General features: G+C 40.9%; 1 protein-coding gene across 2 annotated transcripts; it reads right to left on the bottom strand.

Moving 5' to 3' along the window:
* Positions 1 to 405: 405 nt before the first annotated feature.
* Positions 406 to 26,941, bottom strand: VGLL3 (vestigial like family member 3). Of its 2 annotated transcripts, none has more exons than XM_062002678.1 (4): positions 26,795 to 26,941; positions 17,321 to 17,573; positions 11,414 to 11,914; positions 406 to 4,591 (listed from the first exon to the last, which is right to left on the bottom strand). In XM_062002678.1, the coding sequence occupies exons 1-4, from the start codon at positions 26,897 to 26,899 to the stop codon at positions 4,548 to 4,550; spliced, it is 903 nt and encodes a 300-aa protein (XP_061858662.1). In that variant the 5' UTR covers positions 26,900 to 26,941; the 3' UTR covers positions 406 to 4,547. The 2 variants fall into 2 exon arrangements, with proteins under 2 accessions (XP_061858662.1, XP_061858655.1); XM_062002671.1 differs by having other exon boundaries at positions 17,321 to 17,576.
* Between the last annotated feature and the right edge of the window lie 217 nt (positions 26,942 to 27,158).

Raw genomic sequence — 27,158 nt, forward strand, 5'->3', positions numbered from 1 at the left:
TGAAATATATGTTGCTGGTCCATTTATATGGAGAAAAAGCTTGTATTTGAAATTAATTAAAATAATTATATTAAAAAAAATATGCTTGTCTGCTGAAAGGCAATATATTGCACCTCTACATAACTTTGCTGACTCCACAGTCATCTTACAGATAAAGCAAACCAGGGGTTTTGAAAGATTTTTGTTGTTGGGTTAAGTTGTTGTCTGGTTTTGGTACTTTACAAGCATGGAGAATTTTCATTCACTCCTGAGTTTACAGAGAATGCAGTAAAATACCTACATTTTCTCAGTCTCAGATGAGATTTAGTGATGTCATTCACTTTATTTCCAAAGAATGTGCATTTGAAGAATGAGAGTGGAATAGAGGGAACCGGGTATAGCTACACATGTGTGTGTATTTATGTATATAAATATATATATATATATATATATATATGTACACAAACAATTGTGAGAGGAGAGCAAGACATACACAACATTCTGGAAGCAGAAAGGCTGGGTACAAGCAAGTTGATCCTAAGTGTAGGTAAAGGGAAATGTGACACTGCCCTCCTGCAACCTCTGCTCTCTCTAAAAGCTCTGATGATTCATCCTCAAAAGCATGTTCTGAGGCAGAAGTAGATGACTGAGAGAAAACTGTCATTTACTGAAGATCTTCACATGATGACAGAGGTATCAGATAGACCGATAACTGAATTTGTGTGGCTGGTGCAGAGAGGAATCAGAACAAAGTGCATTTTCCTGTTGCCAAGCATAGCTTATTCAGCACTCCAGAAATCAAAACTACTGGGTGGTCAGCAGTTACACTACTCCCTCATCTTATTGGGATTGGAAATGCCCAGTTGAAACAAACTGGTATCTGCTTTTCAAACACCGGTGGACAGCTTGGACCCTCCTAGTCTTCAAATGAAGACACAAAAAATGACAGCAAACGTCTCAATACGAATAGGAATAAAATAAAATCCTGGTCAGGTTTAAAGAGTTTAGTATGTAGATTTTCTTGAAATAAAACAATAATTTCCTGATGTTCTCCCAGAAATAGTGGCAGAGTACATATTGTTTTATAAGTCCTTGCAAAATGAATCAACCACTTTCTTGGGACAGCATCAGAATTCACCACACACAAAAGGAATGAAACAACTCTTTAAGTAATACATTAAGACACGTAACTTTTCTGTGACCTGATTAAGGGCCTTTTTTTACTAATCTGTGGAAACATGAGCAGTCAACATTTCTGTTACTTTTCACTGCCATCAGTTCTCCATAACTGCAACACTGTGTGCAAGCGCTCCTCTCTTCTTTCAAGAACAAAACCATCCCAGCATCTGCTTCTCATAAGCACATTTGTGCGTGTGTATAAGTGTGCGTGTCAGAGAGAGTGAGAGAGAATGAAGTAACTCTGCTTAATTTAACTTAAAAGTTTGTCATGGGGAAGGGTTATTTCTTTCCCACCTTTCAAATTGTAGAACATAGAAGCGGGGCTACTGCTGTGCATTTATGCTCTTCCTTTCAAGTTGCTTGTTAGTACAGGGGATAGTTAGTGACTAAGGAAAAAAATAGAAGTATTTGACTTTCAAAGTTGATTGATTGGTAGATGAATAACTATAGATGATAGTAGGTTTTTATTGGCACTTGTCTTCCAGAGCCTGCAGAGTAACAAAAGTTCCTTCACCACACTCACAGGTTCAGCAGTGGAAAATGGGCACATACCAGTAGTCCTTAAGGTGGAAGAGGCAATAGCTTCACCACATATTCATCCCCCTACTTATCAACTCAATGAAACAAACAGAAAGGAATTCCAGTGCAAACTGGGGGCCTGTTTTTTCCTGTCCCATTCTGCTTTGACATTAGTAGGGAACAGGAGGAGGTCCCTTATCATCTGAACTTGCAAAGAGGAAGGCAATGAACTGACTTCTCTTGCTAGACTATTTCAAGAAGTAACACATACTACACCTGAAAAGGAAATATTGTCTCTTTTTGCTTTCACTGCCACTCAAACTCTCCAGCCCTGAAGTTGAAAGGGGATACATTGCCTCTTTGCCTTCCAGCTTTGCCAAATTAAGGAAAAAAAAATTAAAAATCACTAAAAGCTTGTATTTTTTTTCCTCACACTATTTCTAATACTGTCAGAATTCCTAAATCAGAATCCTTATTCTTGAGATATTTCCAGACTGTACTGTACCGGTAAGAAAATGAACCATGGAAGCTATTACTCTGTTTCTTCCCATACAGTTTTCCCATTCCATTATGAGTTTATTGACTAATTGAGGAGCTGGCTCCACCAGAGCAGCAATAATATATAGAACTATCATGAGAGTGAAATTTATTAAGAGAAAGAAATGCCGACGGACTAGAAAGATGAGGAACTCTCCTCCCCACATGTAATTCAGCATCACAACATAGAAATTATAACCCCGCTATTTTGAAGCAATACTAAAGCAAAGTCCATTTTCCCTTCTATGATGTATCAAACTTCAAATCAGCAAGGTATGCATTTAAGGGTCCTGTGCAATTGTGGCATAATCCTAAAGCCTCCAGTGCCAGTGTGTCAGTGCCAGACTATTTAACACCTCATAGGTTCAAGTTCAAAAAGCCTGGTGAGAAGCAACAGCACAGGCAGGGAGGCCTGAACCTTGCAGTGGCATGCACATCGCAACACTCTCCCTCCCCTTTCACACGCAGATCCATGTGGTGTCCACCTGACAAACCTACATTACAAAGCTCGTTGCCTTGAACTGTTTCGTATCTCAGCCACCATGTGTTTGCGACTTGGTTTCCATTTAGCCGGTCTGTCTTTCAGAGAGATATGTCTGAAACAGTGGTAACAGGAATACAATAGGTTATAAGAGCCTTAGAAAATACTAGAGAGGGATCCTGGGTACAGAGAGCAGAAAGGCAACATCTCCAAGTAATAGCTAGGATCAGCAACTCCGGCCCTGATCCTGTGCTCAGTCCCACCTAAGCATGTGCTGACACTGGAGTCACAGAAAGCTGGGCATGGAGGCTGACCCAGATCCAGCCCGTCACAGGACTGGGGCTGGCAAGGATAATCTTACAGCCCTTATTCAAGACTGAGTTGTGCTCACCTTGGCTTCAACTAAAGTCCTTAATACCCAAGGCCTGGGACAGAAATAGGGTTTCTCAAACACCTTACAGAGAGCACTGTGGCTAGATGTGGCCGTGTCGTTTCCAAGTTCAGATTCTTATCCAGACAGCAACCAAGCCCGAATTTGTGCTCGCTAAGCACGTGCAACTTCTTATAAAACTCAAGAGCCACAGTTGGAGTCTCATAAAGCCCACAGCAAATCTTACGTTAGACAAGCAGATTTTGAAGTCAACAGGAGTCAAAAATTTCAGCACTTTTCTCGAGGTGCTCAGCAGACAGATCAGGCCAGTTGAAAACATTTTCAACTGTCACACATTTTCACGTCACACATTTTTATAAAACTGACATTTCTTTCCTGAATATTGATGTTATGAGTTACCACCCTTGAAATTACTTAGCTGAAAGTCCTGCCTCACAAGTTAAAATAAAAGTATACTGATATTTATGACCACTATGAGGGCCTGAAACATAACCCATATGAGATTTTTTACAATAGCTTCAATGGATGATAGATGAGGCCCAACCTCATGTCTGATCTAAATCTGTCAGAATGTTTGGTCCATTTTGAAAGAATGGATGGGCTGGACATGTAGTTCTTGTAATCCCAAGTTTTGCTCCATGCTAAAGGTGTTTGCAAGTTTATGACAATCAGCACAGCAGAAAACCACCTTTATAAGCAAGAAAATAAACACACCCTTACTACAATCTAACACCAGGAAAAATATTTGGCTGAAACTTTAGGTGTGAATTACACTTGCTTATGCTAGAACAAAAGGACAAAAACATCAAAATCTAGTAATGAGGAAACAAGGAAGGTTTAGCTCTTTAAAAAGAAAGGACAGATAGACATTTGAGGTAACAAACAAAAAACCAAAATGCACAAACACATCACATACATCTAAAAATAGCATTTTATACATTTTTTTGCCAGTGCTTCTCTGAGAGCAAGTTCTTTAAACAGAACTTAACAATTTTACAATTTTTATTAAAAAAATATGTCATCCTAAAATAGCCCATCAATCCTTACCCAAACTTTCTGTATTTCTACAAAAATAGATGCACAAAGAGCTACAAAATACTGTATTCCTGAAAGGAGGCGCACTGTAGTCAAGGGAGAGTCTTTTTCCTGACAATCAAGACTGTTCATAAAAATATCAAGCTGAACAAAACAAAACACTGTTAAAGGAGCAGAAAGGAGTTAGGTTGCCCAGTTGCAGCAGGCTCAGATGAGGAAAGAAAGAAAAGTTATGTTCTTGGGGGATTTTTTCCAACATCGTGGGACCCATAAATGGCCTTACAAACAGAAGGCTCAATAGCAAAACCAGAGTGGTTGGCTCTTCATGTGTGTCCTTTGCCCCATGCAGAAAGAGTCAATGACTGGTGTATTGCCTGCCCAGCTGCGCTGTCTCCAGCTCTAGCTGGTCTTAAATTCATCTGAACATCAGAACCAAGAAGTTTCCTTGCTCTTGTCCTGATGCTGTAGACCTACATTTCAGAAAAGAAAAGAAAAGAAAAAATTAAATTTGATACAGCTTTTTCCTCTCCCTCCCCAAGCAACTAAAGTAAGGATAAACAGGTTTTGATTTAAACAAACCAGAGGAAAACTTAGCAGCCTAGTGGACATGTTAGCAACATTTTTATTGCTCCCAATTTTTTAGTCTATATGGGATAAGCTTAAACTACACTTAGGTTCCAGACTGGCTTAAGCAGTTCAGGAATGCTGATAAAATCCTACATGTGCTTCTTTCTTTTGACCTCATTTGGAGCATGGCATGGAGTGATAAAATCCTCCAGCAAGATTTGCATCGATAATCCAATATGCAACAAAATAATTTTCATGATAGGGTCCAGCCACAGACCCTATTTTTCTTAGAAAAGGCTTGTGACACTTTAGGATCTCTCAGTTTCATGGCATTTCACCTTATACAGAGAGAAGAGAAAATGTTCCACTAGAATGTAAGAAACACAAATAATTTCACCTACAGTGTCAGATTTTTAGCCAAGAATGGCTAGTGCTTCCACATGGGAAAAATTAATGATTTTCAGCTTGCATTTGTTATGAGTTCCTCTAACAGTTTCCTTTATAAAACGTGAGGACTATCTAATAAATGTGGTGCTATGTTGTGGCTTTAGCATTATAGACTTGGAACCTGTGTTATAATGTGGGATTTTTTCTGTTCCAGAGGGATTCAATCTTTGCTAGATTTACATCCAACAGGGCGTATACCTAAAATACAGACAATACAGGGGGAAGTACTGATGAAATTTCCAAAAGTAGATACATTCCTTGCTCGTTTAAAGGGAAAGTAAATAGGAGAGGTGTAGCCAAATTTTTTTTTTTTTGATGTAGTAACGTACTTTGGACTCATCAATTTGAAACCTGCCTCTTGATGTTTTGAACCAAGTAAATTACATTATGTGAAATTAAGGTTCACTTCCCACTATAAATCATTGTTATATGGACAGCAATGCTCCACTCTGTGTCATACTATATATTGCCCTGCTACATAGGGTATTAAGACTATTAACTACCTGATTCGCTAAGAATTTAGGGCCAATTTCACCACTGCTGTAACCATCAAAGCTCTATGTTCAATTTTTAACCTGTGAAAATTGACAGATCCATGTGATAAGCATGGTTCTCTCCTTTCCATATCTGATCAAATAGCAAAACACAAAGGCAGGCCCATATATTCTCAGAAAGCCTAATAGGCATGATGGATTCAGATCTGACCACCTCTATTGTTTTAAGAGTATAAACAGTTAAATAGATCAACAACATTTCAGAGCTGAGCTACAAAGCAATTACATAAAAGATGACAGCATATGGCTCTGTGCATGTCAGGATTCCTGAACCATGTCCAAACACTTGTGTGTCCAGTAGTGAACAGATAGGGAAAGAAAAGTAGACAGGTATAGCATGCAAAACCTTGTTCTGTGTTTTTTGTGCTCCATTTCACACATACTTGCACCTATCTCTTTAGACTAGAAAAACTGGGATATCTCTCAAATACAGCATGCATATAAAAACATGTTAAGAGATTCTTTACTCAATGAAGATGTCCCCTTGTTGCTTAAGAGTTACTTGTTTTCCTGGCAGAATCGTTCACAGGCAGAATCATCATAAACTGCTGCTAGTTTCCTTCAAAGCTCCTTCAAAGTTAGTGATGACATTTTTGTGTTATTTTCCCCCCTGGTGTTTACAAGTTTTGTAAACAAAGAGCACACATACAAAAAAAAAAAAAAGCTTGAGACAGTCGAAACTTTTCAGCCTGGAGAAGACTGAGAGGGGAACTCATGAACCCTTACAAGTATTCAAAAGTTGTATGTCAGGAGGATGGGGCGACATTTTTTTCTGCAGTGTCCAGGGATAGGACCAGGAGTAATAGACAAAAGCTGGGACACAAAAAGTTCCACTTAAGCTTAAGGATAAACTTAATTCCTCTGAGGGTGAGGGAGTCCTGGCACAGGCTGCCCAGGGAGGGTGTGGAATCTCCTTCTCCGGAGGTTTTCCAAACCCGCCTGGACGAGCTCCTGTGTGACCTGATCTGCGTTACCCTGCTTTAAGTGTGTGGGGGGGTAGACTAGATGATCTTTAGAGGTCCCTTCTAACCACTACCGTCCTGCGATTCTATGAAGTCATTTAAGTTCACCAGTGGAGCACTAAAGGTCAACAGAGGCAAGGGAAACCTATGAGAAAGGAAACAGGTTCTATGGCTCCTAGTAGCTTAAAAAAAATTGACATACACATCTGTTTAAGAGATATCCACTTGATAGCAGCAGCTGGTAGAAGGGGAATAACCAGATGAACAGACACCTTCCTAGTTAGGTGTCTTTGCAACAAACAGAAATAACTGTAAGAAGGAAGTTTAAGGTATAGCTATCAGATCTAAACAGCCAGAGAAAGCAATCAAAAATCCCAGAGGTTGCCTTAGATACAGAACTGAATGTGGAATGCTTTCCATGTCTTTTCCTCATTATATTCCCATCTCCTTCATGGCAAGGCTATCTACAGTCTTCATATGTCATCCAAGTGCAACCCTGCTACTGAGAGCTTTCACTTGCAGCCTGCTACAAAAATATTTTCTTCTTAGCCAAGACATCCTCATTTGTGTTGCAGGAGTCAGTATTGCCATACCAGCACAACTCCCTGTCTCTATGATATCAACATTAGACCTAATCACCACACAAGCAGAACACAGGTTCTGCAGGAACATCAAAACAAGCTTCATGAGTCATGACAAACTCGCGTGTGAAAAGAGATAACCCTACAGAAGGCAGCAGACAGACTACTCAAATTCTATATTCAACAGGACACACTGACAAACAGGTATTTCCCAAAGTGGACTATCCATAGTTACCTAGGACCAGAGGATGTCAATTAATTCACCTTAATTTCAAGTTATGCCCCTCAACGTGCATAACTTTGCATGATAAAGGACAGGAAGATGGGTAACTCAATTTTAAGAGACTTACAGCCCTCAGATATGCCAAAATCTGCTCTGCTTTTAGTGTGCAGAGGCTACAGGAAGCCTCTTCCAGCACATCTGTCCAGCAGCAGGACAGGATATCCTCTTAGGCTCTGCGGTAGCACAGCAAGTTGCTCTGCTCTTCTCCACACAGGGCTGCCCACAGACCTGGCAGCTGCCAGCACACTCAGATCTGAGTGATCATCTGAAATGACCAAGGTGTAGAGCAGCCTCCCACCCTGCTCCTGATGAAAACACTGATCAGCTCCCCATCAGCTCCACTGCAAGACAATAATTCCCCTCCCCACCCCCCTTAAGTGCTCCACTCAGCTTGTGCACCCTTAATGTAAACACGAGGATATAGCCCTGACACTGGGGGATTATGACTGCAGCAATGCTCTCTGTACATATGCCATGAACTGCAGACAATGCTGTTAGCAGACTCATCTTGCTATGCTTGACATCAGCGGGGCAGGGAATTGTGGCCTGAAGCACAAATATGCTGTGCTTATATCATTGTGTTTATGTCAATGCTTAATAGAAACCCTACTTTTACATTGAGAATTATAGTTTGGGCACTTCAGCTTTGGAAAGACACTGACTACCAGCAGCCACAAACATAAACAGGTTTTAATAGTTCTTTTATATTGACTGGCATTTTCTTTAATCCCACTTGTATCAATAAAGAAGCTTCTAAAGGGGTTAATTTGCAGCGCATAATGTAAAGATTAAGCCACATTTAATGGGAATCAGGTAGCTAAATCCCTCTTCATCCTCTAAAACAGGACCATGTAAGTTCAAACAGATGTGCAAAACAGATCAATACTTTCTTAAGTCTATGAATGGTGATACGCTGATGTCCCACACAATCTGTTCTGAAACACAAATTCCCCAACTATATCACGCATGCAAGGGGAGTCCCCTCTCAACCTTTGAAATGATTCAGCATCATCCATTCAGAAGATGGAATATGTGGCTTGGTATAGCAGAGATGCAACAATGTAGCTGGAAGAGGATAATATTACAGTCTGCCTGCCCTGATCCCAATGCTATCATTCCATGTAATTCAGCGTGAGGAATTTTGCAAATGTTTCTATAATCGCATGTGACAGCAGCACAAGAAATGTGACCACAGTAAGGGAGGGGGGGCGGATCATCTCCATATCTGAAGGGCTCTGAAAAGCAATGTCTAAGGACATACCCAATGAGCTCTCTTATATAAATCATCTGAAGCTCATGGAATCTGATATATTGACAGCTCCACAGGCTGACGCAATTTTTTTCTCTAGGTACATATGAGCAAAGACTTCCAGAACTGATGTTTACTTGCCACTATGACCTTACCTTACTCTAAAGAAACCACTTCTATACTGTAGAAAGACAATACACTCACAGTTTTTAGTCTATTGAGATTGCTTGTCTCACATTAAGAGTTAAATGTAACGAAATTCCACGTGATGTGGAGACTTATCCAATATAATCCTCCCCTGGAGCTGATATGGAGCAAGAAAAGCTTTACCTGTGCTAGTAAAAGCTGGATGTGACTCACTGTGGTGCTTCAGCAGCCCCCTCCTCTCCCCAGCCACACAACACACCTTCCCTGGGATGACACCACTTGAGATGCGTGCAAAATACTGGGGCAATTAAGCTGCTTCTTTTTCACCATGATACCGACTTGAATTCCTGTCACCAAAGCATTTGTCTCAAACATGCAAGCTGCGGGCAAGGCTGAAAAGGGACCTCATCAGAGCTTTCATGTGCTTCTTAGTAAGCCTCTGATTGGAGAGCACAGTAGAGAAGAGTGTGCAGGGTAAGTAAGCAAATAATTGTAATGTCACAGGCTACCACTACCTGCTGTGTTTCATTGTTTGCTCCCTTATTTCCAAACCCTTATGTGCCAAACAGGGGCTGCCTGATAAGGTTTTGCTGTTGTATTTCAGCACATGGCCATTTTGAATAGCCACAAACAAGCGAGACATTGATCTGCTGAGATTCTCCATTCCTACAAACCCATCACTCACTTCCTGTCTTTCTTTTCCCCCATATGTACCCATGGACTAAAACCCAAGCATCAGTCATGGGCCAGAAATTAACAGTTCATGCCTTTTTTACTCCTGCTCCACACAAAGCAGACAATTACAAAATATGCAAGTCACTGGTTAAGCCCTGCCAAATCAGTATCCCGACAAAATTAGCATCCAACTGTACCACTCCACAGGGACTTTCACAAGAAGCAGGCAACACCAAACAAAGGCTATATTAGTCCTGCAAAGCAGTTCTAGGACCCATAGTCCTTTTTGAGGTATTGTGCTCTTATAGAAAAGAGAAAAATCACCTGGTTTATTAGACGTACAACTACCAACAAAGCAGGAGTAAGCAAATCAACTTCCCCAGCAGTGAAACACTTCACAGTCCAGGCTAGGTTTATACTTAAGCCAGGTTGTGGTTTCTCCTAACAAGTCCTTATGCAGTTCTCAGCTTCATCCCCAAATACTCAAGCTTTGGAGCTGGACCGCTGGGGCTACTGCCAGACCAAGAGGCTTGTCTCCTCTTCTAGTGACAATTTGCTCACGCTTCAGAGAAGGTAGCTCACTCCCATGATGGAATTTGACAGAAAGGCAAAACTTGAGATGCCAGTCTTATCAGATTATCATTTTATACTCAACACATAAAATGTTCTTATGCATCCTCTTTTGTCATTGACATGGCTGGAAATGTTATTAATCAATATAAAACTGTCCAGCGTTAAGAATCCTATCATGCCTTTTTTAATTTCTTAAGGCACCAAATGGCATAGTACTTAGAAGAGATGTTGATATTAAGGGAAGGGAGAGAGATTTGTATTAGGTTAGCTCAGTTCTACTTGGGTTTTCAGTTCACAGTATTTCATATCTAGGAAACAGCATTTTTTTTCCACTAGTTCTTTGTTCCCCTGCACACTAATCAAAGCAAGGAAGTGCTTCTCACACATTGAATCACTTAGCTAGAGATATCAAGAAGAGACACAAACAAGATACTTTAAGGAAAAGGAACAGAGATGCAAACCTAGTATTTCCTTAATAAATAACAAATGCATTTAACAGGTATTAATCCACAAGGATTGCTGCTAGTGAGATAAATACCAAACAGAAAGAGGAGATCTCAACAGTGCACATCAGCTCCACGATGGAAGTGCTGGAAACTGTTAGTCACCCATCACCTAATAGAAAGCGACTATGAATGCTGAGATAAGTGCCTGCCAGTCAAAGCTCGCAGATGCAGATGTAGTTCATAGAGGCTGTCCTATGGCTACGGACCCTGCAGTAAAATGAATCTAACTCACAGACCTCTGCATAGACCCTATAGAAAGTTTAGTTTGATGGCAAGTACAGCTCAATCAGCATGTCTATTATATGTAACACCAGATACTACACAGGAAGGAAGTGGTGATCTGTTCCAATTTAGAAGAACAAGATTATTAGTTCAGTCCTCATCGGAGCTATATTTTGGTGAATGCACATATGAACTAGCTGACCAAGCTGGAATATTTCACATGGAAGTTTAAGTAATAATTTCCCACAAGATTTAAAGAACCCCCCCACCCACCCCCTTCATATCATGTCACAATTCATTTGGCTTGAATGGGACAAAGGCAGACAATGGTCTCAGCAAAAAGCAGTGAGAGCTGGATGCTTCACAGTTCATCTGCCCTGATAGCAATTTCAGGCTGGATTCCCACCTGGAAATATATTTGGAGAAGGGTCTGACAACAAGCCCTGCTTCAGCTGCTGGGAGTCCACCACCTTGCTCAAATTCTTTCTGCTAAAAGCAAGTCAAAGACACACTCAAACCATCTTACCTGCGTCAAACCCAAAACTTGGCACAATGTCCACTGTTCCATGAAAGGCTCCAGCCCATGCTGAGGTAGCGCTGGTGACAGCAGCAGGATCTGTCTTTGTCACGTCACACTGGGGTGCAGGAATCCTGGCTGCGCGGACTGAAGGCATCAGCAGGGAGCTGTACCGGGGGTCACGGTGCGAGCTGGGATGGTGATGGTGCATGTGTGGATGAGGGTGATGGCGATGCATGTACATGTCATGCATGTGTGCATATGAAGGGCTCACCTGAGATGCTAAAGGATAATGCCAGGATTCAGATGCAGCAGGGGGAGGAGGTGGGGCAGTCTGATGAAGGCTGTGTCCTGGCCAGCTGCCGGGATCTGGTGTTGGGAAGGTGCCTGGTGCAGTAACGGGGAAATCAGGGTGTACTCCACTTAAGCATGGTGGAGGGGGAGGCTGATATGAGCTGGTCCAAAACGAAGTTGGGAAACTGCTCCTTTGGCTTGAAATTGTTGAGTTTTCTGGTAGAGAGGAGAGAAACAAAGTATGACTGAAGCTGTAAAACAAATTTAATTACAAAAACCCTACAATGATTTTCTACTCTCCGAAACTTGTAACATTAAACGCAAGTTTCCTCAGCAATTACAGAATCATAGGACTGTTAGGGTAGGAGGAGACTTTTTGAGATCATCTAGTCCAACTTCCCTGATCAAGTGGTATCACTTGGAGCAGGCTGTCCAAGACCATGTCCAGTTAGATTATGACTGCAATTCAGACTCCACAACCTCTCTGGGGAAGTTGTTCCAGTGTTTAGCCACCTTCAATATTTTTAGTGGTTTTTTTTAAAGAAAGAAAGGACAAAAAAAAACACCCCAGTATTTTGTGTTCAGGTAAAATTTCCTGTTTTCTAACTCATGACTATTGCCTCTTGTCCTGTCAGCAAGAACTGTTGAGGGGTGCCTGGTTTTTCCATCTTTATTCTTTCCCATCAGTTATTGGTAAAACCCTCCCCAAGAAGACCCTCATATTGGTAAGACCCTCCCCAAGAAGACTTTTCTTCTTCAGGCTCAAGAGTTGCAGCTCTCTCAGAATTTTAGTAAAGGAACTATGAGGAGAGGCTAATTCATGACTGGACCAGAATATAAAATTTAGAAAGGCAGCTATTGTGGCTGTAAATGTTTCTGAGCACAGAGAACCAGGTCACACTGCAGAATAGGAGACATTTGGCTAAAGGAAGAATACTAGATCTTCTAACTAACTGCGTGCTTTTTCACAGAATCATAGAATCTCAAGGCCTGGAAGATCAACTAGAAAAAGATAGTATTTAACACATCTTATGTTAGTGCCTTTTAGTGTGCATCATGTTGCCCTATACCCAATAGGATCAAACAAGCAGAAACATCTATGTAACTGAAAAGACACTTTTTGTCAGAAACAAGAAACTCACTGCTTCTTATATCTAGGTCTCAATTTATATTTAAATGGATTTCAATATCTCTACATTATAAAATCACATTCTAAAAATTCCTCTTTTGAAGGAGCAGTTAGTGTTTTTGATATGTAGGAAAGTATTGGCATCTCCATTCTCACACTCCTCTTGCCAGCTCATTTTTTAAAGTACTGCTTCATACAATATGTCTCGGCTCAAACAAAGGTTTTTTTAGTCAAACATGGAAACATAAAAATACAGGACTTAACCTCTGATGAAAGAATAGTCATAAAAACATCCTAGAGAGAAATAAAGTCAGAAAAGTTTAGTATTTGAGAGGCGAGGAATCCTCTGTTCCTCATATAACATTAACAAAAATACTTCTATTATTTTTTTAAATCATTTTTTGTTTTGCTTTGTTTAATAAGCAACTGGAATGAGACTTGGGCAAAGACGCCATTGAGAATGAACACATTCTTCAAACGTTCCTGCCTCTGAACTTGGCTTACACAAGAATATCTTGGAAACAAAAGCTGTAAAAGTGTTTTCGGACTGCATCACTAGGACGCTCGTGTATCTGTTTTAAAATCTGCTAAAATCACAGAATTTTTTCCACACATCAATTGACTTTGATTTAAGTAGTTTATTGATAGTGGTTAACTTACAATATTGGAAATAAACTTTGCAAACACGCAATGGACAAATGCAGAGAACTTGTCTTTGTGCCAAACTGCTTCAGAGGCTGAAAGTTTCTCTAGCAAACTGAACTCCAACATGGCTTTCTTCAAAAGGTTGCGCCTTTTTAGCAACATATTTCTAGTGTAATTCATGCTAGAAGACTGGAGAGAGCTCCAAGTATATTACAGAACCCTCAGCACTCCAAAATTTATATGTAAAATTGTTTGTAAATTGTTCCATCTTAAAAGGGATTGGACTGAGAGGAAGACTGCACATGGCTTACAGTGTTGGCAGCAGGGTTGACAAAATAAAAGCAAAAAACAAGCTTCTTCATGCCCAGTCTGTTGTTTTCCTCACTGCTTAACAGGGAAGCAGTGCTTGACAATGCATTGCCAGTATTCTGGAAATTTAACCTCTGTAATCGAGAGCTTTTGGAAACTATCTGGCTGTTATCTGCATGGAAAAGCCCTAAATCCAAACCATCTCACTACAAAAACCATAGAAAACCACAAAATATCTGCAGGAAAACTTTAATACCAGAAGAGTGCAATTTAAACCACTGGATTTGCCAATATGAATTCATCCCAAATTGCATACTAGCTTAGCCTTACCAGTCATGCAGCAGAAAACATTTTTTAAATCTGTGCACATTTCACAAAGACATTATCACCGTAAGAAACTGCCAGGGATTGGTCCTCACTGAAACTATTGAGTGATACTGCAGAGGCCAACCTCACCGGCCAAGCTCTAGCCACATCACTAGAGATACAGAGTCCATCCAGGTTGTATGAACATTCAAGAAAACTTCATCCACCCTGTGTGTTCACAGAGGTTGCCACTAAGTATTAAGTATGTAGCAAATCCATAAACAAAAAACATCTGTGTATTGAACTATAACCCCTGATAGACATACATTTCCACAGTATTTGAAGAGTCTCCTTTCCTTCCTACCTTTAAAACAGCAACCAAAAGCAGGTATCTTTACAGCTGCTGCCAGGTCAGATATCTGGCCTCTAAGGGACATGGCAATGGAGAAACAGCCATTTCAGCTTTGTCTTTGAGAAAGAAAAAAAATAATTTGAGTAGCCTCTATGGGCTTTCAGAAGGCAGGAAGGAGGCATTTAACAAAAAAAAATTATCTGTCAAGAAAGGCGCTACAGTTACCACAATTTCCTATTCTAGGTACAGGGAGGCAGGGAGATGGCAACACCACAGTAACCCTGAAGTGGTGACTAATGCAAACATTTCATGGTGGCTGGTCAACACACACTGAAAACACGCCAAAGTGCACATGCTGTAAAGAAGACAATGTATGGAATTTTCTGTAGTACACTATTTCTCGGATAAGGCAGAAGTGAAAAAATCCTCATAAGACACTAATTAACCAAAACTCAAGGAAGAAGAAAACCAGAAACAACAGAAAAAAAAAAAAATAAGGTAACATTATTTTCATGCTATCATTAGTTTCAGCAGCCCCTTCAGAAGATTTCAGGTAGCTACACCTACAATTGAATATTCAAAGTCCACGTTACTAGAGCCTGTTGTGGGAAGCTGTGTTTTCTAAAAATGTCAAGCTTAAATTTAGTTTTAGCCTAACTTGATCAGTATTTTCAGTACACAAAAGGCAAAAACTATTTTCTATGCATAAGCAAAATCCCTCCTTGAAAGAAAAAAAAAAAAACAACAAGCCCACAATACAATCTTAATGATGAAATTACAGTTTACTCTTTCATCAGGACACCATAAAACCCCCACAATTAGATCAGAAAAAAACTCAACATAATGCAAAAAACGTTACTATACTCTCCTTTGCCGTAAAGAACAAATAAGAAGAGAGTAGTAGCTCGTGACCACACTTTCCCTTTAAATCTGCACCTTCCAAAATGCAAAGCTTTTTCTTTCTTTTTTTCTAATTTAGCTTTGAGTAAATTATTATTGAAAATTCTGACTATCCATGAAAGTTATTTATAAAAGACCGTCAAGATAAAGATGTTTTAACTTCTTTAGTTAATAGGATACAAATTCACATCCATTTGCTGTTCCTGAGCATCTCTGACAGCTGTACATGAACCAGAAGACCAAGGTGTTAGCATCGTTCCTCACTTTTTTCAAGCCAACACATTTCAGAAACACATTCACGCTTGATAAAACTCTTGTCTGTTCCTCTTCTCTGGAGGAGCAAATATCCTCAGCTTTCTCAGTGTCCACAGTACAGAACTAAGCAGCCCTGCCCAGCAGCCTCTCTGAGGATTTTCATACCACTCCAGCAGGTGCAGTGATGGCAGAGGGCATATCCCCTTACTTTATTCCCAGAAGACTTTCAGGACACGCAAACCTCCATTCCTCGCTGCCAGCACGGGATATGCAAGATCAGGAGGCTGAGGAACCCTTATATGCCAGGCTGTCCTGCCCCTGCAGAGCCTTTGCAGGGAAAAACAGCAGGGTACATCTGAGGCTAAGGAGAAGAAACACAACCCTACCCATGGTATGTCTCCAAACACAGTGAAGAAGACTTGCTGTAGGCATGAGACCTCTGGGGATTGCCTTGATCCCATCTCTAAAAATTTTATAGCCTGTCTGGGTCATTTATAAATGCTTTGGTCTCCTTTTCAGTAAGCTCAGGTTCAATCCTGCTCTCAGACGAGTCAGAAAAAAATTCCCATTAACGTTAACAGTCCCAACTCAAGGCATAAATTCCTCTAGCTCCCTAGCCACTTGCGCTGACCTTTGCTTAAACTTCCTCGGATTTGTCATCATCCTCTAGAAAGCAAGTCCTTCTGTGCTATTTTTCTCTTCACAGTGGCTTCCAAGAATCCCATATCTCTTTATTATCTGTGCCTTTTATCAATACACTCTCACCTCAACATTGCTGATTAAGAACACCATCACTCCTACAAGGATCTTCATGGTATCTCTCTCACACAATATGATGCAAGGCCAGCTTGTGTCCCATTGCCAGTACACATAAAGACATGATCAGACATAATTCAACTGTGATTTGAAAAACTCCCCAGACTGACACATTCAATAAAATGGAAACAGCATCTTATCAGTATGCTTTCTCCCATCACCAATTTTGAAATCTTATCTGTAAGGTCTACCTGGCAAGATCTGCTCTTGCTCCATTGACCATGCTTATACGCATAAAAAGATACAAGTGTTACGGCAGTATGTAAATCCTTCACCAGTACCTACTATGTTTCTACTTCCTGCTTGGAAGCAATGTCATCCCCATTTTACACACAGGAAGCCAGTAATGATGGCTGTATCTCTCCCGTGAGGTCTACACATGGTCATGCTGCAATGCACCACACCACATGGCCACAGACACATGGGCCAGGGCTTGCACCCAAGACTGTTCCAGTCTGTGCTGGCTCCTCCCTACCTGGAAAGCAGCTGTAGACAAATCTTAATTGCCTGGTATAGTCACCCAAGACGGCTGCATGGGTCTCCTCACATCCAAACAGCTTTTCTCTTGCCTCACAGGCCAAGTTTCACACTTAGAGCTTAAAAATAAGCCTTTAACCTTGCAGCAGACATTTCTGAAGCCACATGAGCTCTGCCTTGCTTCTTCCAGGTCTCAGCAGAGCCGCAGGCTATGGTGAGAGAGGGAGACGGCTGCTTCTTTCAGGCTTTTGGCACCTTTCCCCCTTTAACACTTCAGATCGCTCAACCCCAAGAGGCTCCTTGATTCTTTCAAATTTGAGGAGGATTCTTGTACCCCACAGAGGAGCATAATTTCAGCTGCAATGCAATATGCATTACCACAACACAGACAGGGTAAGCCATACCACAGACAACAAGTCACTGCGCCCCTTACCTCTCCACAGTGGACTTAGCGCTGCTTTGCTCTTGGTAAGGGCAGTTTCTGGATTGAAGCTACTGGCTTGGCTCAGAGCTCTTGAGAAGTGTTCATCCACCACTGAACCAATGTCTCCCTGGAAATAGGTGAAAAGGACGCAGCGAGAGTTAAGGTACTCCATCTCAGCAGGCTGGTCTTTCTCCTCTTCCTCTTGCTTGCTGGGATGGGTCACTTCCAGAGACTCCTGCATCTTGTTGTATACAGCTAACTTCTTCTGGGATTAAAAACAAAACAAACCAGAGATGTATCACTAATGGCATTCAGTGCAAGCTCAACATCTGGTTTCCTTAATGAAAAATAAATGAATATATTGAATATTCATATCATAATTGCAGATGTAATACAGGGGCATTTTGCACCGACATTTCACAAAGAAGAGACTACCAGTGCTACTCGAGAGTTTTTATTCCTCACACCCAGATGGACCTACTTCTCAGGCACATTTCACAACCACAATTTATCGGCAACGGCTTTCACTCAGTACCTTCAAAAGAAAAACAGACAGGCTCTAACAATTCCCTCCTGACTCCCACCTGGAAAGGATATTCCCATCAGCAAAGGCTACAGAGGTCAAGTCCAGCCCTGAAGAAAGGTGGCCGTCTGCATTTCACCCATCTAGCTGAACAGGCACCAGGTTTTGCCTGCTGCACTCCCTCAGTTGAGACTGTATGGTCCTTTGGACTCGTTCCATCTACTCACTGCTAAATGTATAAAGACGGGAGAATCTGGTGCTTCCTGAAAATTTTTCTGCTGTATTATCAAAGTTCACAAAATAGATAAATTTGCACTTACTGCCAAAATAATTTTTATCATAGGAAGCTATACCTTAAGGTGTTGAATGTGGTTTGGGGTGGACTTAAGGGGTGGGGATTTTTTGGTTGGTTGGTTTGGATTGTTTTGTTGTTTTTGTTTTGGGGATGGGGAGATTTTTTTTTCCCTTTTTTTCTTTTCCTTTTTGTTTTTTAAACAGCAACTTCCGAAAAAAAAAAAAAAAAAGACAAAAATTCAAGTAATAAAAACCTAGAAATATGACCTGGGGGAAGAGACGGATTGACAAGTCTGCAAACACGTGCAAAAAATGCACCCCAAACCAAAAACACAGAGAAATATACAATAAAAAAAAATCCAAGAAACTTGCCCAAGCCATCTGTGAATGACTGTTTCAGAAATTTCTCTCTCTCAAATCAAACCTAAATGTCAAAATAAATGTGTGTGAAGATCCATTTTGCATGGAACATATTTTTCAGATGTTCCACTTTACAACTATTTTCACAGGAAAAAATCTCCCCACAACAGTCAAGCTGCAGAAATCATAGCTTTTAGCTAGCTAGCCATTTCCACAGCTGACTTGACACACAAACAGCTTCAGGAACCCAGACACAACTCCAGCACACATGTAGAAGTATTGCATAGCTTTTCCATAAAATTACAGTTTGACTTATCTTTTATGATTTGCTTGGCAACACAGTAGCACCATCAGAATCTTTTTAAGTTTATGGCTTTTTTCTCTTTTTCCAAAGTTGTTCTATAGAAAAAGCTGAACAACTATACAGTCCATAAAGTTCCATATATACAGTAAATACACTTGTTCAATTTAGACATAGTGGAATATGTTTTCCAATCCTGGATACCATCCATACCATTTACATTTAGTGCTTTATGAAATCATACAAGCCAACGCAAATTCTCTCATTGTAATACAAAATAGATACTCTGAGGCTGTCTCAATTAAGAATGGTTATTTTAAAAAAATAACTTAAGAAAGAGATATTGACAAGTGGAATTAAAATCTATAATACTAAAAGCTCATAGCAACTAAGTAATGTATCTGACATTATGGTATGTTAACTGATAAATGTAAAATAGCTCACTAATTCCTCTAATTACAATGCTGTTGCATTCAACTAAATTCAACTAAACAAGTGCTTCACAAAGCAAGTAATATCGAGGCTTTGCTTAGCTTAGTATTACTTATAGACTTACAGTTCTATCCCAAGTTCCTATAATATGTAAGGGAAAACTGTGGGATTCACTTAAAAAAAAAAAAAAAGAAACAAAGATGGAAACAGTAACTTAAACCAGTTCTACTAGAAACTAAAATTGCTAAAATTAAACATAGTCTGAGGCTCTGAAACAAGTTTTTGCAAATGCAGAATCTGAGGTGACCCATATTTTTTTGGTAAATGCTTTGTGTATCCTGTAAATGAACAAGAAGTCTCATAATGTGTGTTCCTGAAATGCTTACTAAGATCTCACTCATGGTGAGCTGCATAGTTTTGCCGAAGTAATCACAGAATGATGAGACCTAAGTAAGACAGAAATAGTTATAACAATATTGCACGTACAGGAGACATGTGCATCTGCCTCAGTGTCTTGATCCTTCTTAAAGGTGCACCATAAGCCAGAACCTCTCAAATTGAAGACAAGTGGTTGGGAGAGTGGTTTTTCATTTTTGTTTTTGGTTGGGTTTTGTTTTTTAAGTAGAAACAAAGTATAAAATAAATCCTTTACAGAAGTCTAAATAAATACTAATCTATTACATATCAGGTATGGTGTATATCCAGACCTTGAATATATGGAACACACTTTAAAAGTTGAATTCTACCATTATAGATAGACTATTTCCAGTTATACTGGAAGTATGCAAATACATATACAAGCATGCAATTATATACAGAAACACATTGTTTAATATAGCCCCTGGCTTGACTTGGTTATCAGGAAGGAAGTCTTTCAATGTTCTTATATAGAGACTGGAGCTCAGGAAATTAAAACTTATCTCCAGAGTCGTTTCTCTGTGCAGGAATGTTCCCCTTTCCATGGCCTAAAAATCTAATTCATTTTCTGTTTCAATTCTCTTCCCTTCCCTCCAACCCATGTGTAGTCATTACAAGATACTCTGAGCACTCACTGTTTTTGAAAACACCAAAATTGACCTTTTTTTTTCTTTTTTAATATAAAAAGAAGATGGTAGTAATGAATGACAAATATGTAGAACTTGTATATGGACTGAAGTTATTTACAGCAAAAAGTTGTGGTTTGTGGTGAGCTTTTTTGCAAAGGATGGGAGTTCTAAATTTAAAAAAAATTCAAATCAGCATCAAGCCTGTGATCAGACACAGATCTAACTAGTCTGTATTTTATGAAGAAATTATCAGTCTGCAATTATAGAGATCTAAATAAGAGATTACAGTGAGATAAAGTGATTCAGCAAGTTTCACTTGTATACAACATATATACATCCTTTCCATTGCACACATCCACTAACAATGTTTTTTTCTCTCCCTAACTCCTTTAAATAATCCTATCTGCACAGAGATTTCATATTGCTTGTTCTGACCTTAACAGCAGCATTCTCATAGCATTTCTGACTACACTTGTGTGAATGGAAAAGTGTGCAAAGCATCAACTGTTAACTGAATTTCTTCCCACCATCATGGGCTGGAGGGGAACAAAACCAAAAAAACTCCAGGTTAGGTTTCTTATAACTAATCTGTCTGGCTCAGTGTCACTTGTACTTTTTTCATATGAACTGTTCTGGTATATATCTAAGTAGACAACATTAATCTATAAGGACTTTAAAAAGAGTATTTTCTAACCAAACACAATGTTACTTCTTGTCAATGTTCAGATCACCAATAAAGTATCAATGAAATACACCTCTCTCATCCATATAAACTTGAGACTGACATAAAGCAGCCTCTGAAAAATAACACAAAATGAGTACACAAAATCTCATGTTGACTAAGACTCACAATAGAGAATTAAAAGTCAGCTTAGCATACTGGGAAACAGGGAAATTCACTGTCTATAGCACCTGATGTCAGCTTAGATCATAGACCCCAACTGATGGCTGAAGGATACAACCTCTGGGTAAACAGTATTGTACAGCATGGGCTAAATTCAGCTTAAACATTATTTTTGTTATTTCATATATTCACAAAGAGGCTCTTCCGAAGAGAATTTGAAATCTTAGTGCTAAGTTGCCTAACGAAAGCAAACTAAAGGTCAATAGCAAATCACTGTTAATATGGGAGTACTAAAAAAAAAGTTTTATGCTGGATAAGCATCATCCTGTCTTCTGAAGGAAAACTAACCAATTTTAGATCAAGAAAGCATGTGGTCCAAAATCTCACATAAAACCCTCATCTAAAAGACTCCTGTTACTTACTGACATACCTAATCCAGAACCAAGCAAAACGATTCTCATGCAGTGGAATTCTGGCCGTGTTAAAGCCAATGGCAAAAGTCCAACCGCCTTCAAGGGTCCCAGATCTCAACTGGGGTGTCTGGTAAAAAAGTCAGAACATTCCTCTTTGCAAATTGACAAAAAAAAAGAAAAAAATCATATCCAGCTGAAACCAGCTAATAGGCAGCAAAAAAAAACCCCAACCAACGAAGCACAGTTGAGGACAGAGAAAGTTTTTGGTTTAGCCAAGTTTGAATTGAAAATTCAGGCCAGCTCTTACTTTTTCATACAAGCTAGTTGCCTGTTCCTACAACTTATTATCCCAATACATGCCATCATACAGCATATGGTCCTTTATGTTCCCAAGCATGAAAGTCTGGTGAGCCTGTGGCCACCTGTTACAGATTTTCCATTATGAGAGAAAGAACAGGAACCAAAAATAAAGAATAACTACACTGAGGAAACATTATATGACCCTATCCTGAGAAAAAGGCTGTCATTTGACATAAGCTTCTGAGAAGGAATTTCAGCAACAAACTCAGGGCAAATCACAGACAGCCCTCCATTTGTGGAGCTGTCTGCCAAGCAGGCTCTTACTGATAACACAGAAAGTGTTCAAAGAAAAAAGACAATTTCAAGCAATCTGGGCATCAAATGCTGGGCCTAAAAGCAGAATTTACGGTAAGCCCTGAAAACACGAAACGTTAACTTCCACTCTCACAAATGAGCAACAGAAGAGCAAAGCCATACACTTGCTTTTAGGTGAGCCACTGGATTTGCAGCAGTAGAGCCTGGAGCTACTGCTACGTGCTGCTGATGGAGGGAAGCGGTGCAAAAGAATGCATGTGCAATTATTTTTTTTTTTGCTGTACACGTAAACAGACTTGTAGCATTAAAGTCTAAAGCTCTATTTTTTTATGTAGGTAGAAGAAGATCAAATAGAATTTGGTCCCAATCAGAGCAACAAAGTAAAGCAAGCCAATTTTTTTACTTCAGCATTGTCTCATGCAATTAAACAAAACAAAACAACAAAAGCCTCTCTACACATGGCAGGATTTAATACAGGTTTTACATCGCGTAATGCTAAAAGCAGCCTTTAAAAGTGAGTTATACAGGTTTGACTCAGCTTCCAGTGAAGTCGGTGTTGGGGCAAACACCAGGCTTTGGAATAAACCTTGAGAAAGCACCTGAACTACAAAAGCTGAATGTGAAGCTATCTTCTGCTGTTAACTGCTGTGTTGGATGCTGCCACACATCCTCAGCTCATCCTCAAGGTTGCGAGCATGTGACAGACAGAATTTCACTGAAAAAATAAGTTGTGATATGTGAATCGGGGTTTAACTACAGCCAGCTGTAGTTAAACATTAAAAATGACTTGTCATTTTCTGCAATGTTGTTAGTTTGGAGGGAAAAGTTGAGTGAATGACCTAATTTGCTAATGAAGACAAGTCCTTATCTGGAAAAAGTCTGTCTACAGCACTGCCAACAGAAGGTCCAACTTGAGCATATCACAACTCTTTATGCAAGACTTGATTTAGCAAGGATGATGTTGGCTTAGCTCTCTACAGCTACATACCATGGAGAAATTCCAAAAGTACCATTTGCTATAACTTCCCGTTTCAAAGGTCTTAAGCTCAGCTGTTAAGGAGCCAGGGTGAATCCTACCTTAGCCTCAGCTCTGCAGCTTGCTGTATCCAGATTGTCAGGGCATGGCAAGCTGTCGCAGTGTTTTGCGTGCTCCAAAGAATACGACGGGATTCTTCACTGATTATGTGTTTCCAGGGTCTCTTCGAATGAGCGGCTCAGTTACACCCATTCCTCACCCAACCCATAGGAAAGCCAAAACTCACTACTACAGCTGCACAGGCCCTCTGGAAAGCATACAATGAAGAACATTTTAATTTCCCCATTCTGCTTGGATATGTCTTTGCACAGGCATAGCTCCTTATCATGCAAAGGAATACGTTCATATTGTAACACTGGCACACACTCACTCTGTCTTTGGCAAAGGGATGTGGAAACCCCAACTTATCTGTAGATTTCTGGACACACCCCATATTCATCAGTTCTTTCTGGCATCGTATGAGCATTTATATATTCTGTACTTCACTTATTTCCCTCCAGCAAACGCTCTGGACTTCAGCAAACTCAAAGATCTAAGGCGCTAAGCCTTCACTCCCACTAACATTCAAGAGGAATTTAGGCTTCAGTCCATTAAGTGCTTTTAAAAAAAAATCCCATCAAAATTAATTTGCTAGCAAGTCCTTTCTCAACTAAGGATTGGTGAGAGCTAAGCTTACAGAAATTCTGCATTTCTGTGCAAGGCAAAAATCAGTTATTCAGTTGTGTGCTGATTTTAAGGGAGTGAAAATTCCAGGTACAGAAATGTGACAATAAATTTAGAGTTTAAAAATGCACAATGGCCCACTCATCTCCTGAAAAAATAAAAAAGACACTTCTGTACAACCTGGCTGTATGTTATTCCATCATTTAGAAGCAATCCAAGGTCTGTTATTTACAAACAAAAAAAGGAAGAAGAAAAAGAAGACAATCATTCAAGTTCCTTTGACTCAATGCCAGACACTTGCTGGAGACACGTATGGAGCACATAATCTATAGAAACGTGGTGGGGTTACCTCTCCAGAAAGACACTTCAGCCCAGAACTTGAGCTGATACATCTGCAACAGCAGGTCCACAACTCAGGATACGAAACCAATATCGAAAGCTGGCATAACCAATCACGTTTCTGATGGATTTATCACAAATACCTACAAAGAAGCTTTAGTTACAACAACACACCTACATCTCCTCACACTGAGAAGATAGGAAAGCCAACAGGAGCACAGCACAAAGGAGCTTTCTCTCTCAGGAAACAAACGATTTCACTGGGTGCCAAAAGACACCAGAATAGTACAACACCACCAAAAAATGCTTCGATGGAGTGCTTGGATATTTTAAGAGTGAGCTCCACTTTATCAGTTCCAATGCAGAGCTTTATTTTAAAGATTTCCCCCTAATTCATCTTCCCTCACTGTTATTTTTAAACCACAGTTTCAATGCCGGCAAAGAAGAACATTCTTTACAACGGTCATCATCCTCACGAAGAGCACAGGAGCGTTTTACATGTTGAACATATGCATAAGAAGAAGGAAAAACCTGGCAACAAATTCTTCATTCTCCTTTCTTATGCTCTTTTCCTGTTGATTAAACATCCCCGACAGGACAACTCTGAAGAAACATAGACTTGCAAAATGTCACACATTACCCAGACAATAAAACTTTCCACTATGACTACAGTTGCATTAGGAGGTCATCACAGAATTATCCTATGTTTACTTTTTTATTATTTAAAAAACATTGGATTCAGAAAAAATACATAAACTGTTCTGCAGTTCGGAGCTGTTAGAACGCGGGGGTGCAATATTCTTAGCCCAGCAATGACAGCTCAGTTTTTCAGTCTGACATTTGACTAGTTTGGGAAGATCCTTCAGCTCCAAATATTTTGGAAACACTGGCAGAATTAGGATTAACTAAAACAAATTGTCAGTAACATGTAGGATCAGAAGGTTTAGAATGTTTTTGGTAGAAATGGGATATATAGTGCTAGCCACAACTCATGAGCTGTACCAGCTCAACAGAGCTGTCTACATTTCTTGCCTTACACATCTACCTCCACTTTTCTTAAATAGCACAACCCACAAGAACTCAATTTAAAATGAAATTTCAAGAAACTCTGGCATTTATTAGGGTGCCTCTGAGACATTTCATACATGGCACTACTTTCAGCTGATGGTGAACCTTTATGATTCTGTTCAAAGATACAAAGTAATTGCACTTGAGCGTGACAGAGCTGCTAATGATCATTTAATAGATTTTCACATACAATGTACTCTACATTCCAGACCTAGAAAAGAAATCCACCCAATCGCCTATGGAGTTAAATGTCAGAAAGTTCATCAAAGTTGCAATTACAGTTTTCTACTTGTAGGTCTCCTAGTCAAACAGTCAAGTTACTCGGGATTATTTATTTAATTTACCTCCAGATCATGCAAGCTAACAATGGAAGCTCCAGATACTTGAATACAAAGTTCCTAAATAAAATTACTGAAGAGACTGAAGATTCCTCAAGCTGTGACCCGGCTTGGAGAAGAAATAATAACTAAGACACAATGCAACAGACAGAACTCACAAGTCTTCCAAAGCTTGCAGTTACAGTGAACAACATGAGCAACCTGGAAAAGTTCGCTGTTCTGTCATTCTGCAAACAGTATATTTCTCTCCTAACAACAACAACAACAAAAAACCCAAATAAGACACGATAGGAATTTTAATGTTTTAGCCCATATTCGTGTCTCCCAGGCAAGTTGATATTAGGGGTCACTTCCCATGTACGGAGAAAACAATCTTCATGGATAATAATGATAAAACCTTATGGAATGCAGCAACAACCCAAAAATGTATTCTCAGATGACTACATTAGGGCCAAGTCAATATTAGTCCCACTTCACCCACGCACTGCATAGTCTAAAAATGCTGTCAGCCTGATAAGAATTTCCTGATTCACTTTTTTTCCCTTTTTTTTTAAAAAAAAAAAAAAAAAGAAAAAAAAAAGAAGTGCATCTGATCATCAAATTCAGCTCGGAAACTCGTCGGAGCCGGTCTTCCGTGAGAGCTGGGGTTAGCGGCGCGGTGCGCCCCGTCCGGGGAGAGCGGCGCGGGTCCCTTCCCTCCGGCGAGCGGAGCTTCCGCCTGTGTGCGCGCCCGCGGACCGCACCGCACCGCACCGCACCGCAGGACGGCAAAGGCGCAGCTCTGCGCCGGCAGAGCAAGCGAGCGGGAGGGCTCGTCAAGTGAGGAGCGACGGCGGGAAGGAAGGGGGTGTGGATGGCAGAATACAAGAAATAACTTTCTCCCCCTTCCATACTCCATCCAAGCAACCCAACAGCCACTCCTCAAATGCAACAATTTTGTAGGAAATAACTTTCCTTTTAAAAAACCGTCTTACCGGGTTCCGCTGCTCTTGGGCACCCTGACCAGCTCCCCGCATCTCCAAATCAGGCCGGGGGCTGTATAGCGCATCGCTGGCTGGCCGAGGCGGAGGTCTCCGCCCCGGCCAGCCAGCGATGCGCCATGCAGCCTGCTAAGGGGGGACCTCCCCAAAAAGCCCCTGCACCTTCCAGCTCGCCTCACCGCCACGACTTGCGGGGTTACCCCGCGCAACCCTTCCCTCCCTGCGGCTCACCTGCGGGCAGCCCGTCGCGGGTGCGGCCGCGGTGCCGGTCACATAGCGGGGTGCCCCGCACGCCGCTGGGCCGGGCTGCTGCATGGCCACGTCCGAGCAGCTCATGGCCGCGGTCGCGGCCGCCCCGCACCACCACCACCGCCGCCGCTTCCCCCTTCTTCTTCCTCCTCCTCCTCCTCCTCCTCCGCGCGGGGCGGCCGCGGCGGGGCGGCGCGCAGCCCCGGCTGCCAGCGCATCTTCGGCGTCCGCCGCGCCCCGCGCCCGCACTTATAGCCCGGCGGCGGCGGCAGCGCGAGGCGCCCCGGCGGCGGCGGCGGCGGCAGCGGGGACGGGGGCGGGGACCGGGACCAGGACCACGACCGCG

Source organism: Colius striatus, chromosome 1 (genome assembly GCF_028858725.1).
Source record: "Colius striatus isolate bColStr4 chromosome 1, bColStr4.1.hap1, whole genome shotgun sequence".
NCBI lineage: Eukaryota > Metazoa > Chordata > Aves > Coliiformes > Coliidae > Colius > Colius striatus.